Below are 14,315 nucleotides of genomic sequence, written 5' to 3'. Positions count from 1 at the left end.
TAGTACAAACACAATAATAATAATTAATAACAATTATTACACTATGTTGTTATCCTACCCTCTGGCTCCAAGGTACTCACTGTGAAGAACATCTAAGGCCCAGAGCCTACCTTGCAGGGAGGTTGGGTGGACCCCAGCCTTCCTTCACACTCACAACTTTGCACATGGTTCCCACCCCAATTTTATCCTCACAACCCTGTGAGGTAGGTTGCAAAGAGGAAGAATGACTGCTCCCAGTGGGCTTTAAATCCTAGCAAAGCTTTAAAGGCAGGTCTTCCTGATGAACTTAGCCTGGCTGTCTGCACGTGCCCAAAAGCACAGGTGCAGAACGGTTGAAAATACAGGGGGAAATGCAAGTGCTGGAGAAGCGATCACAACGCTCCCTCTCGCCCTCCCCTTCTCGTTGCTCAATACTGCAAAAAGCCTCATGCGAGGACGAGGCCCTTTGGCAGGGGAGCAAAGCCAGGCGCCGGAGCAAAGTCGAACACTGCAGCGTGTTGCAATAGGCCCGGGCGTGCAAGCCTCTGGCTGGGCCGCACGCAAAGGGGAGGGACGAGACAGCCTGGGAGTTGCGGGGTGTGGGTGGAGGCAGGCTGAGGACGCGAGACCTGGGCTAGTAGCCGGGGGGGCTGGGGGCGAGGCTGGGGAGGAGAGTCAGCCCCGTCCGCACAACTGGAGGCTCGTCCCGTGTGAGTGGGGGACTGAAAAGCTCGGCGAACCGAGGCTGCGGGCGAATTCTGGGATTCTCCAAAGCGGGGAGTGTGTGGATCAGGACATTTTAGAAAGAGAGAGACAGGTGCGTTGGCTTTTTCCGTTTGTGTTTTGTGCTTTAATGGATTGCAGAGCGCTTCCCCCCCCCCCCCTTGCGAGACAACGACGCACGCACCTAAAACCACTTTGCAGACGTTTCGCGTTTGCTCCCGTGTGTTTTTGCAAAACTTGGCAGAGAGATCTTCTCCGGCCCGTTGTGTGAAGGTGCAGGGGGGGTGGCAGGGCGGGGAAGAGGGTTTCCCGGGCGGCGGAGGCAGAAGGCGCAAACATTTTTAAAAAGTAAAGTTTTAGGAAGTCGCTGCAGGACCTTTCGTCGAACGGGGATCAAATCTGCTCTTTCGTCTCTCCCTTTACGCTGGGCCATCTAACGCGCTCACTGCGGCATGACTCCGATGAAAAGAGGTCCCTCCGTGCGACTGGAGAAAAGCAAACGCGACGAAGCAGCTTGTGACACCTTGAAGGCTGACCAATTTATTGCGGCGTAAGCTTTCGTAGACCACCGTCCTCTTCGTCACAGATACATACGTGCCTAGAGGTGGCCTCCAAAACAACCAGGGTGCTCCTGGGGGTGTGCGTGTGCAGAAACACGGGCAACTTTCAAATGTTTTGCCCTACAACACCCATCAGCTGTAGCCAGCATAGCCAAGGTAGAGGGATGATGGGAATTGTAGGCCAAAGCATTTGGAGAGCTCAGTTGCCCCTCCCCACCATGCCACAATTGCACAACTTAGTTCTGAGCATTTGAAAAGTAATTAAATTCTTTAGATTGCTTAGTTTAGATCGGTAAGTCTAAATGAGGTCCCACATATTCAGATTATTTATGTAATTTAGGGTGCAATCCTTTGCATGTTTAGACAGGAAAAGGTCCTACAACTCCCAGCATAGAACTTTTTGAGGATTTTTTTGTTGGACTTTTCTGCCTAGTCATGCATAGGGTGACACCCTTGTTTAAGTTTTAATTAATTTTAAATTTGGGGCTTATTTGGAGCTAGTGGAACATTGGCCTAGTTCTTTTACATTAATTTATGTATTTCTATACCTCCCATAATAGCTGAAGCTCTAGGGGATAAAGTGATTTTCTAGGATGGAGCATTTCAGACTGCAGGTGATATGCCTGAAAGCTCCTCCATAGAAATATAGAGATGCCATCACTGCACTTAGAAAGCAAATACGTCAGGAAGAAAGCAGTTTTCTATAGGCAGGGATTTTTTTAAACAAAACAAAAAAAATCTTGGTTTGGAGGAGCATTAGTTGAGCTTCCACCTTAGTTCAGACACAGGTTTTCCACTTGTGAGAACTGGCCTGTGGCTCTTTCTGAACCTGGAAGTCCCCAGTTCAAATCCTGCCTTTGCTACTATAGGCCTGCCTAACCCCTCCTTCCTTTCAGCCACAGCTCCCCAAGTTTGTCAGTGAGATTCTAGAAAGCAAAGAATTTCCATTGACTGCATGTGGTTATTTCTCCGTTCCTTTTCTGTAATCTGTTTCATCGACTGCTAAATGTTTTCTTGTGGTTCGAAGAGAAAGTCTGTGCGTCTAGATAGCGAGGCGGCGTTTTGCCAAACTTGGCACTTTATTATCCCTTCTGGCGTTGATAATACAAATGTAGAAACAGGGTTGGATCTCCCACTTGAAATGTTCAGAAACTAGGAAGTGGTGTTTTTATTTGAAAATATCCAAGGTATCTATGATTGATTATTAAAATACAATAATAACTCATATCCACACAGCAGCAAATGATTGACTTATGGAGTGCTAAAAATTCATTAATATTCCTTTTAAATGAATTACTTTTGAAAAGCAAATGCACTTAATCTTTTTTTAAAAAAAAATGTGTTTGGGGGGAGGGGAAAAGACATCTTTCCAATTTGACATGAGTAGGATTGAGTGAATGCATTTATTTTTATAAGCACACTTCAATCAAGCCTGACTAAATGTAAATTATTTGGCCTATCCTCCCCCATGCCTCATTCCTTCTGGAGCAGCACTCCCCTGCAGCTGCACCAGGAAACTGACAGATAAAAAGTTTTGTAAGTTGCAAAGGCTGTTATCATGACCTTTAGCAATGGAACTGGTGCATTTGGAGATAAGGAGGGCAAGTGTGCTCTGGGAGTAATTTCCGAATCGTTTAGTCAAGCGATACTTGCCTTGTTGGAGGTTGCACTTGCTGATCATTGAATCGTAGAGTTGGAAGGGGCCTCTAAGGCCATCGAGTCCAACCCCCTGCTCGATGCAGGAATCCACCTTAAAGCAACCCTGACAGCTGTCCAGCTGCCTCTTGAAGGCCTCTAGTGTGGGAGAGCCCACGACCTCCCTAGGTCATTGGTTTTCCTGATGTCCAGCCAAATCACTTGCAGTCCACAAACTGTTTCCTGGTACCACAACATGGCCTTGATTGGATGGCTATCCTGGGGAGCGGGGTGGTGTGCAGAGGGACCTGCCAGGAGGGCCTTTGCTCCCTTTCGCCAATCGCCCAGGAGTAGCTAGGAAAGCAAACACTGCTTAGGCTGGCCGCAACTTGTCCAGCGGTGCATTCAAGGCCAGAAACTTTTGATTCCTGAGGCAAGAACTCCAAAATGTGAACCCTTTATTATGTATAATAATAATAATAATAATAATAATAATAATAATAATAATAATGTTAAAGAACTATGGCATCAGGAAAAGGTCACAATTATCCTGTTAGTCACATCAGTCACTGGCATCACGTCAAAAAACTACAGAAAAGCTTCAGAAACTGGGCCTACCAAAATACATCCAGACCAACATCCAGAAAACAGTCATACTTACATGCTCAATTGTCAGGACATTCCTGAATCAGTAAAATAGAGCATGACTTGGCAAAGCCCATCATGTTCATCTAGGAAACCACCACAAGCAAGAAAAGAGATGATGATGATGATGATAATAATAATAATAATTAATAATAATAATAATATGACAATTTGTTGCCCTCTAATAGCACCCTAAAATCTGCCACGTCATGCGTTTTCTCATTCCAAAGCAAAAGCCGAAGGAGAAAAGCAATCGGAGCTTTTCTGACCACGCTTTGAGGATGTACACTGATGGTGCTATATAAATAAATATAATAATAATAATGCTCTTTTGCCGGCTCAACTTCAAAAACTGGCTGCTTGATTAGCGGCTCCATGTAAATAGCTCACTGTGTGGAACTATCAAGAACATGGATACGATATCAAGAAGTCTGTGTATTGTGCGGCCATTTTGTTTGCAGTGAGTGTTAGCCTTAAACCCTGTGCTTTTCTGTTTGGCACTGGCAAAAATATAGGTGTTCTGGGTTGAACGATTCACTTAGGGTGCAATCCAATGCATGTTTAGACAGGAAAAAAAATCCTGCAGCGCCCCGCATTCCCCAGACAGCCATGCTGCCTGGAGAATGCTGGGAGTTGTAGGATTTTTTTCTGTCTAAACATCTATAAGATTGTGCTCTTCTTCAATTAACTTTATTTTTATCGGATCGTATGAGATTTGCATCCTGATCTAGATTAAATTGCATACAATTTTTGGATCCAGTATGCTGATTTTACACCCTGTTATGATAATACTGCTGTCACCAGTGATAATACAGCCAGCCAATGGGGTTGATGGAATTTGCAACCCCAACACATCTGGAAGGCACAAAGTTGGGAATAATAAGTCATACATGGTAATGCTTCATTCAAAGCCCTTGTCTCTGGCCCCGTTCAGACAACACGCTAAACCATGCTGCTTAACCACAAAATGGTTACCGGAATGCATTAACCTTAATGCATTCCATTAATCATCTTTTGGTTAAGCAGCATGGTTTAGCGTGTTGTCTGAACGGGGCCACAGTGTGGAGAGCACGTGGAATTCCTTTTTTCGGATTCCTGTCACCTCTTAAATACAATCCTACAGTGTCAACAGTCCAGTGGCACACGAACAGGCCTTTCAGAAAACTGGTGATCACACCGTTCAGCTCAAGGACAACTCTGCTGCGTTTGCCAAGCAACTCGTCAATTTATTTATTTATTACATTTATGTACCGCCCCATAGCCGAAGCTCTCTGGGCAGTTTACAAAAGTAAAAAACTGTAAACATTAGAAAAGTATACAGAATTTAAAACCATCAAAAGCATATAAAAACAACAATATCCATTTAAAAACAACAGTTCTGGGGTCCGTTAAAAGACAAACTTAGTGTTGTTAAATGCTGTTAAATGCCTGGGAGAAGAGAAAAGTCTTGACCTGGTGCCTGAAAGATAACAATGTTGGCGCCAGGCGAGCCTCATCAGGGAGATCATTCCACAGTTGGGGGCCACCACCGAAAGACCTTCTCCCTTGTTGCTGTTGCCAATTTTTTTCGGTGTTGGGGTTGTATAGCTACACAGCCCCCCAGCACCTGGAATTGTATGCCTAGCATCGCTACGGTAGCCTTTCCCAATCTGGTGCTCGCCAGATGTGCTTGACTTTAACTCCCATCATTCCCAGCCAGCATGGCCAAGGTTGGGGAACACTGTTTTAAAGTGTAGAGATAAACAACTTGGAAGCTTGGAAGCAAGAAGGTTAGTAGACAGAGCGCAGGAGAAAAAAGTGTAGTGTTCTTATAATACCTAGCTCAGATTTTTCTATGAGGCCAGATCTACACCAAGCAGGATATTGCATGATGAAAGTGGTATGAAAGCAGTATATAAGAGGTGGAGAACTTCGTGGGTGCCACGTTGCGGAGCCCTTCATTAGGCACTGTACAGAAATGGAAAGGAACAAGTCTCTGCCTGCAGGCAAATCAGGGAGAGGCAATTTAATTCAGGGAGGAGCTGCAGTGGGCCCGGCCCCAGTTGGGCTCCTCCTCGTGGGCTGGTGTGTTGTAGCACGGGAAGGAGCCACAGTGCAGGACCTACCGTGCCACAAACGTAACAACAGGTACAGGGCCAAAGCAGTCAGTTTTCATTCAATGTATGTTGAGTGCTGGTCTTCAGTTTGTAGCCAGCTGACGTGTGGGTGGATCCCGAATGGGGCTGCCCTTGAAGACATTCCGGAAGCTTCCATTGGTTCCCCAGAGTTTTCATCGAGATCAGTTTTGTACCAGTTCCCCTGGTTGCCAGTTTTCTCCTGGATTCAAGTCAGTCTGCAGGTTTTAACTGTGAAAGCTTATACCAGCCTTCCCCAACCTGGCTGGCAAGATGTGGGTCCTACAAATCTTGAGGGTACCATATTGGGGGAGTCCATCCTAAAGGGATCTCAGACCAGAATATTTCAAGAATCGCCTGTTTCCATATAAGTGTGCCAGAGATCTTCATTACTGGTCTCAGGACCTGCCTTGCTTTGAGTCCGTCCACTCCACCCTGCCTCACACACCTACACTGGAAATAGGACATTTGTAATCCAAGATGTTGGGGCCTTTTCACCTGTGTCCTGCAAGATTTGGGAGAGTTTCAGTAGGGAGGTTTGCCACCTAGCCTCCTTGCTCTTAGTTCATGGGTGCAGAAACTTCAGGCTCAGGGGCCCACTCTGGCCTTCCAAGTTTCCCCCAACCATTGATCATCGCTGGCTTTTATGCAGCTTCTCCTTCCCATTCTAAAAAGCTGAAATGCCGGTCCAAGGCTTAGTTACAGATCCTGTTCAGACAACATGCTAAGACACGGTGGTTAAACATTTTGAGCTAAACAGTATGTCTTAGTGGGTGGTGTGAACCATGACTTACTGTGTCATGTGAACCATGTCTAACTATGGTGGCTACATAACCATGGCTTAAACACGCTTGCTAACCATTTGCTGCAAAAAAGGTTAGGGCTTAACCATGGCTTAGTGTGTTGTCTGAACAGGCCCGCTGGCAGTAAGAGCTTTAAGCTAAAATAGGCTGGAGTTTTAGGCCCTGCCTCTTTCGTCCCGCCCACCACTGGAATGCCGCCCCTGAGAGCTTAGAAATGGAATCTGGCTCTTGGGGATGAAAGAGGTTCAATATCCATTTTAGAAAGTCAGTGAAGACCGTTTTATTTTAGAGGGCTTCTGCATATTAATATTCTGAAGTCAATATTATGTTTGCCTATTATGTACGCCTATTATTATGTATGCCTATTATTATTATTATTATTATTATTATTATTATTATTATGTTTAGTCACTTCTGTTTGGGAGGAGGTTATTATATGGATAAACCTTGTATTGGACATGCCCTTTAAAATTAGCTACCTGTTTCCTGGAAGTTAATCACCGTCTGCGAAAATGGTTTCTCCAGTTCCTTTGATAGCTAAAAGACTGATACTACAACACTGGAAGGATAAAAGCTCACTTCCATTAATGCAATGGACTGAAGACCTTACAACACTTTCCACATTTGAATGGGTGGTGTATAGACGCCACCTGCGAGTAGATACTCATTTGGACATTTGGTCTGCTTTCGTTGCGGTTTATGTATAATTCTTAGAAGGCCGTATTTCTCTGTATATATTGAAATGAATAAATAAAATTAGAGTGCATATGAGTGTTCTCACAAGTGCTGCTGCCATCATCCCATGAACATTTCATAACAGTCTTTCTTCCATTATGGTCCCAGGTCTTCAAAGGATGCCAGCCAAAATGTTGGATCTTCGTGAGCTAGTGGACACTGAGGTTGTTTTGGCCTTTGCCAAATATGCGGTCCTTGTTGTGGTCAAGATGATGCTGATGAGTCCCATGACAGGATTCTTCAGAATGAAGAGAAAGGTAAGAGATTACTTGCTCGTTTTTGAAAACCTGCGGCCCATGTTGTGGTTTCCGAAGGCCTAGGTTAGTAAAATGCCTGTCACGGTGGCAAGAGAAGGGAAAGGGGATCTGGGAGGCGAGGGTTCTCTCGGGAGGATTGGGGCCCACTGCTGGTTTTTGGTAAGCCCACAGTTTGTTCCCTTAGTGGGACACACGGGGAAGTTTGTGGCAAGTCTGGCCTGGCTGTAGAGTAGTAGTAAAACTATGCCTTCCAAAATGTGATGCCTTCCAGATGTTTTTGACTACAACTCCCATCATCTTCAGCCAGCATGGCCAACAGCCAGGGGTGAAGCAGGTTGTAGTCCCAAACATCTGGAGGGCTCCAGGTTGGGGAAGGCAGTCTTAATTCCGGCCTACATTTGCCATGCTGTCCTGTTGCCCGCGCCTGGTTTAGTAGATTAGAAGCAAAATGACGCTTAAGGTGCCATCCTGTGCATGTTGAGACCAAAAACAGTGCTACAATTCCCAGCCCTTGTATATCAGAGAAAGTGCCTGCTCTTCTAAGATGGCACTACAATAACAACAGTTCATTGCTTTTTAGCCAATCAGGCCATGCACATACAGAAACATAATAAAATACTCCTAACGCCAGAGGTAATAGCAGAATACAAAGTGTTAATAAAATGGCTAACAAGAGCAGGTTAAAAACACTAAGATGACACTAGACATTTGCAGCTTGTGTTAAGTGCTTGTTTTAATATATTACGTTCCAAAAATCTGGAAACATGCATGTAGAGGCAGTGCATCAATTGGATCTTAGCCTGTCTACTCAACGCACATCGAAAATGCCTGTTCGTGTGGATTGGCAGGTACCAAATAACCTGTTCCTGTTGTGGGTTCTTAGTCTCCATATATTTCGGCGTGCATGCTGCATGAAGGTAATTCTCGATAGCAAGTCAGGGAGCAGGGTGTAACTCTTGACAGTTTTGGAGCTCAGTTTCTGGGCCGGAGTTTAATCTCAGCATTGTGACCTTGTAACACCTTTTCCTCTGCGTACCCTTGTCTCGAATAGGCATTTGTGAACCCTGAAGACACGGCGTCGTTCGGGAAAGGGGAGAATGCGAAAAAGTACCTGAGGACGGATCCGGATGTGGAACGTGTGCGCAGGTAAACCCAGGGGATTCTCATCAACGTTAGGTTAGGTTTTGTGTGAAATACAAAAGCCGTTTTGTATGAGTTGAAGGAGTACAAGAAGCTGCATATATCTGCCTGCTGTCCGGTGTTCCTGCAACCTCTTTCCGGTATCAGGTGCCGAAAAATATTAATAAGTCCCTTCATCTCTCTCTATAAGCAGCCTTTGACAATTTCCTGTGATCCTAGCCATGTGTTGGGACCTGTGATCTCTAGGTGTGTTGAACTACAAACCCTATTATTCCCAGCCATCCTGGCTGGGTATGATGGGAGTTGCAGTCCAACCCATGTGGAGATCACCAGGTTGGGGAAGGCTGATGCAATGTTTTGAGTTCACATCTTTATTTTGGGGAGTTGTTGAGCCATCTTGCTCACCCAAGAAAGTCACATCGACATGCATTAGCAATGTGGTGTTTCCAAGGGCTGATTCCTTGCGTAGCATCCATTTTTCCTTCCTGTACTGAGAATATGCAGAAAAAGACAGCCACCCCGAGGCTCCAGAAATCTTGTTTTCTTCATGTAGAACATTAAGCATTAAAAAAGAAAAGAAAAGCTTCCATTTGGCTGGATTTATGAGTTTATGAACAGGCCTACTGGTGCTTCTGGATTTGATAGCTGTATAATACATGATCTGGGAAATTTAAGCCACCAGAGGACTTCTTCACGCAGCACATGGGGTGGAATTCACTTTCACGAGACATAGTGATCGCCACCAATTTGGATGGTTTTAAAAGAGGGTTGTCTATCCATGGCTACTAGTCCTGATGGCTATGTGCTGTCTCTAGTATCAGAGACAGTACTTCAATTGCTGGGGAACATGGGTGGGAGGGTGCTGTTGCACTGTGTCCTGCTTGTGGGTTCCAGGTCTACAGCTGGTTGCCGACTCTGTACAGAGTCCTGGACTAGATGGACCCGTGGTCTGATCCAGCAGGCCTCTTCCTATGTTCTAACGACAATACTCTTATGTTCTAACAAGCAATTCTAGGACATACTAATTTATTTATTTATTACATTTATATACCGCCCCGCAGCTGAAGCTCTCTGGGCGGTTCACAAGAGTTAAAACAGTAAACATTAAAAAGTATACAAAATTTTAAAACTATCAGAGACATAAAAAACAACAGTATAAAAACCATCAGCATCCATTTAAAAACAACAGTTCTGGGGTCCGTTAGAAAACAAACAGTGTTGTTAAATGCTGTTAAAATGCTGTTCAATGCCTGGGAGAAGAGAAGAGTCTTGACCTGGTGCCTGGAAGATAACAGTGTTGGCGCCAGGCGAGCCTCATCAGGGAGATCATTCCACAGTCATGGGGCCATCACCGAAAAGGCCCTGGGTCTCTATGGGTCTTGCACTTGGCCATGTGGTTCTACCATCTTGCAGGTGTGGGCATGTTCTCAAGTACTGAGGGAATGGAACCATGAATGGAGCAAAGCCTGGGGCTTTGGGCTACTCAGTGATTTTGGCCCTCTCTATTGCCAGCGGTGAATGCGTTGCGTCTGCTTGGTTGCACGATGGCTGGAATCAAAGAGTATCAAGTGTGAATGGATGATTTTGGCATGTTGAAGCAGTATTGTACTTTATCAGAACCCTTTGTGCAAAGAAGTAGTGTGAGTGATAAGTCTGTAGGTTTTGCTTTGATGGGCACCAGCTACAAGAAGTCTACACAGACTTCTACTGTTACTTTCTACTGTTAGTTTTTCCCTACCCAGTGCCTGCTTACCCTACCCTGTACCTGTTTGCATTCTCTTCCCCTCCTTATTGTTTTACTATGATTTTATTAGATTGTAAGCCTATGCGGCAGGGTCTTGCTATTTACTGTTTTACTCTGTACAGCACCATGTACATTGATGGTGCTATATAAATAAATAATAATAATAATAATAATACAAGAAAAAGAAGCCCCATCACACTGTGAATCACCTTTGCTTCTCTCCCCAGAATCCATCTCAATGACCTTGAGAACATTATTCCGTTCCTTTTCATTGGATTGTTCTACTCCATCAGTGGCGTTTCCCTCTCCACAGCCTTGCTGCATTACAGAATCTTCCTCGGTTCCAGGATCGTCCATACCATCGCCTATCTGGTACCCCTTCCACAGCCCTGCAGGGGTTTGGCTTGGGTGATTGGTTACCTAGTTACCTTTTCAATGGTTTACAGGCTTGTGATGGTTAGCCTGAGTATGTCCTAGAAAAGAAAACCTCCCCAAGCCCCCCGTTAGCCAACATTATTTCCATCCCGCAGTGGTCTTCGAACTTCCTGCTACTCCCAGCACTCTCTTGCAGCTGTGCATTACAGGAGAAGATTGGTCAATGGTGAGCAAACGGTCTTCCAGGGGAATTTCTCCACCAGTACTGCTCTTCTCATTGCTAGGCTGTCGTTGGGTTGACATAGCACAAGCCTTTCATGCAGGCAGGTTCAAGCCATGACATCTTCAGTTAAAAAAGGATCAGGTGGCAGATAAAGGGGGAAACTTCTGCCTGAACCCCTGGAGACAAAAATGGGCTGGAGGAGTCAATGTTATGAACCAGTAGAAGGCAGCTTCGGATTTTCAGTAGCTTCTGAGGAACCCTCGGGTCCTCCAGAACTCACTTTAAAACCAGTGTCATCCTATACTCTTCAAATGCCCTCCTGCACGCCTTGTCCTGGCTGGATTCACATGACACGTTTACTCTCAGTGGTTGAATGTTGGCTGTGGTTGAATCGTGGGTTACCATATTGCCTGAATGCAGCATGTTTTCCATAAGGTGGGTTATCGTGTTGTCTGAATGCAGTGCATTCTCTGCAGGGTAGCTTGTTAACCATGCATTGGGACTTGGTAACCATCCTGAACAACACAACAACAAACTATGGGTTCTCAAGGTGGCTTGTTGAGAAAAATAAGCCACATTGCACGGTTAACAAGCCATCCTGGGGAAAATGTCCTTGATTCAGACAATATGCTAACCCATAGTTCAATAAACTCATGATTCAGCAACAACCCACACTCAACCACTGAGCGTGGGTTAGTGTGTTGTGTGAACCCACTGCCTGTGTTAGGCTTTGGTCATTAAAGCTTTGCTTCATTGCCTTTGCTGTTGCTGCTACCAATACTTAACTATTAGTTAGCACTTGTATAGAAAGGCATAGCCAGCTGCCTGATACTGAGTCAGCCCACTGAGCTGTCAAGCTCACTGTTGTCTACACCAGCTTTCCCCAACCTGGTGCCCTCCAGATATGTTGGGCTACAACTCCCAGCATCCCCAGCCAACACATTTGGAGGGCACCAGGACGCGGAAGATTGTTTTATACCAGGGATAGTCAGCTTGTGGATCTCCAGACGTTTTGCCCTACAACTCCCATCAGCCCTAGCATAACCAATGGTGAGGGATTATGGGAGTTGTAGGCCAAAGCCATAGATCCCCCACCTTTTGTCTTACTAACTGACAGAGGCTCCCCGGGGTTCCACGCAAGAGTCTTCCTTAACAGGAGATGCCAGCTGCTGAACCTGGGGTATTTTGCATGCAAGGCATGTGCTCCACCGCTGAGCTTCGTCCCGTCCCCAACAGAGCCTTTGTTCGGAGGAATCCAGTCTTTGCTTACCATTGCTTCCCCATCTTCTAAATGACTGCTGCTTTGGCTAACCTATTTTGTATTTGTGTGTGTGCTTTTTTCCACTTTTAATAGTTAGGGCTTGTTAGCCATGATTTCTAGATGAGACCTAAATGTGCAGAAGCAAGGCAGTGTACCTTGGAATGCCAGATCCTGGGGAGTAACAAGAAGAGAGGGCCTGCCCCTTTGACCTGCTGTTGACCTTCTAGGCATATCTGGTGGACAGCGGTTGGAACAAAATCAAGGACGAGATGGAGTTTTTGGTGTGATCCATCAACGCAGTTCTTAAGTTTGCTCACACAACTGACTTTCCCTAGTGGTAGCCATGCTTTTGTTGTTGTTGTTTCCACACAATGGGGAAGAAATGGCCACCAACAGAAGTTGGCAGCTGCAGGACCAATGTAAACCCCACTCACCCCGAACACTAAGTTGTCCTGGGCAGCCCACCATCCTAGAAGGGAGCTCCACCCCCAGTCCTGGAGCCAGCCCTTCAGCAAATAATGGTAGGATACTCATTTTCTTAGGCCTTAGCTAGACCAGCGTTTATCCCGGGCTGAACCCCAGCATCGTCCCTGTGCGTCCAGATGACGCACAGGGGATCCCGGGATCAGGCAGGGGTTAACCCTCCTTGGCCCTGGGATACAGCCCCACACTTTGGGCCCGCTTTTTCCGCAGTCCTGGGCTGAGCCCGGGACCGTTGAAGGTGTTGCCCGTTGCCGCGGCTTGAGCCGGCTCCGCGCGAATTGGGGTTAGAGTGGGGGGAGTGGGGAAAGTATTTTTTAAAAAAAACCAAACCCTTACCTTTCCGCTGGAGCGCTTGTACGCAGCCGGCCTTTAAAAAAAAAATTAAAATGTTGGGCGTGATGCCTCTCTTCTTGAGGTCTTCGCGCCTTGCATGTAAACAAGGGCTAGATCTCGCGTTATTCACAAAGCGAGGTCTCCCCTCCTCTCCCCCGCAACAAAAGGTAGGTCTAGCTAAGGCCTTAGATGTAGATTATTTTCTAATCTGAGAAAGTGTGCTTCTTCTGCCATAAATGCATGAATGCGAGGGGTGGTGTGCAGGCCGGGCGAAACAACAAGCGAGAAACCTGAGATAGTTTGTTTGTAGATCTTGGGGAGTCAACTTTGTACCTGATGCACGCAAACCGTGCCCTTGATTCCGGGTCTATAGCCGTGTCTCCATCTCACGCCTTTACCGCTACCCTCTAGCAAAGCTCAAAACTCAATTTTTTTGAGCTCTGACTTGGTATAGATCCACACCTCGAGGCTATTGCAAAAGGCCATCCTGGAGGTTATAGACCAGTAAGAAGAATTTGCCCATTCAATATGGGCTTTGAGGGGTCTGTTCCAACATTCCAAATGTTTAGGTTGAATTTAGGTTGATTCTCTTGTTCTATTTTGTGGTTGCTAGTTCTTTTAAAATTCTTGTTAAAGGGGGAGAGACACATTCTCCTTTCTCTTTCACATATTGCCTCACCTCAAAATGATTGGAATGACTTGTACAAGCCTTAAGATTTTTAATGTGTAACAACTCTCTATTGATGGCATGTACGTATGGTAATTTTCTACAGATGCTATTTTGGGATGTTTCTTTTTGAAGCATAAATAATAAAGACAACAGCAAAAAGGAAAAATGTGTTTGAATTTTGGGGGCTATTTTTTTTCCTCCCTCGACTTCTCTAACTGCAGTCAGCAAATAGGATGTCACAAAGAATCAGAGATTCAAATCATGGAGTTCTTTGAAGAATATTTACCTTAATAATAAGATATCGCAAGCAACGCCAAGCCTTGTTGTAAAGGAGACTTTGATGCAAATAGGTGTTTGTAACCAAGTGCTGGAATAAACACAGGGAGCAGAATTTTGCTTAGCCTAATATATCCCTGAAGGAAAAAAAAAGAAAAAGATTGTTTTGTGTGCCTTTTCCCACACCTTCAACAGTGTCGCCTTTATAGCAATTTCCCATACAACAGAACTGATTCTTCGTTACTCAAATCTCACTGCTGTCCAGATTGAGGGTGTGCCCAACAGTTATTTCAGGAGCTGTTGACATGTCTGCCATACTCTTCCTTCAAGATGCTCAGCATAGATTGTTCATGGTTCAC

The 14,315-nt window shown here is 45.4% G+C and overlaps 1 protein-coding gene across 3 annotated transcripts; it reads left to right on the top strand.

Moving 5' to 3' along the window:
- Window positions 1-598: 598 nt before the first annotated feature.
- Window positions 599-13,846, top strand: MGST1 (microsomal glutathione S-transferase 1). Of its 3 annotated transcripts, XM_063134817.1 has the most exons (5): window positions 599-796; window positions 1,172-1,252; window positions 7,303-7,451; window positions 8,503-8,597; window positions 10,563-13,846. In XM_063134817.1, exons 3-5 carry the CDS (start codon window positions 7,314-7,316, stop codon window positions 10,810-10,812), a joined length of 483 nt encoding a protein of 160 aa, XP_062990887.1. In that variant the 5' UTR covers window positions 599-796; window positions 1,172-1,252; window positions 7,303-7,313; the 3' UTR covers window positions 10,813-13,846. The 3 variants fall into 3 exon arrangements, with proteins under 3 accessions (XP_062990887.1, XP_062990888.1, XP_062990886.1); XM_063134816.1 differs by lacking the exon at window positions 1,172-1,252 and having other exon boundaries at window positions 601-796; XM_063134818.1 differs by lacking the exons at window positions 1,172-1,252; window positions 10,563-13,846 and having other exon boundaries at window positions 8,503-8,601.
- The last annotated feature ends 469 nt before the right edge of the window (window positions 13,847-14,315 follow it).

Source organism: Elgaria multicarinata, chromosome 9 (assembly GCF_023053635.1).
Source record: "Elgaria multicarinata webbii isolate HBS135686 ecotype San Diego chromosome 9, rElgMul1.1.pri, whole genome shotgun sequence".
NCBI classification, from domain to species: domain Eukaryota; kingdom Metazoa; phylum Chordata; class Lepidosauria; order Squamata; family Anguidae; genus Elgaria; species Elgaria multicarinata.
The sequence above is the reverse complement of the archived record's forward strand: the minus strand, read 5'-3'. Positions and strand labels throughout refer to the sequence as shown.

Coding starts and splice junctions, on each gene's coding strand:
- MGST1 (XM_063134817.1), top strand. CDS start 7,314: ATGCCAGCCAAAATGTTGGATCTTCGTGAGCTAGTGGACACTGAGGTT. Junction 7,452..8,502: donor TCTTCAGAATGAAGAGAAAG/GTAAGAGATTAC, acceptor TGTCTCGAATAG/GCATTTGTGAACCCTGAAGA. Junction 8,598..10,562: donor GATGTGGAACGTGTGCGCAG/GTAAACCCAGGG, acceptor TTCTCTCCCCAG/AATCCATCTCAATGACCTTG.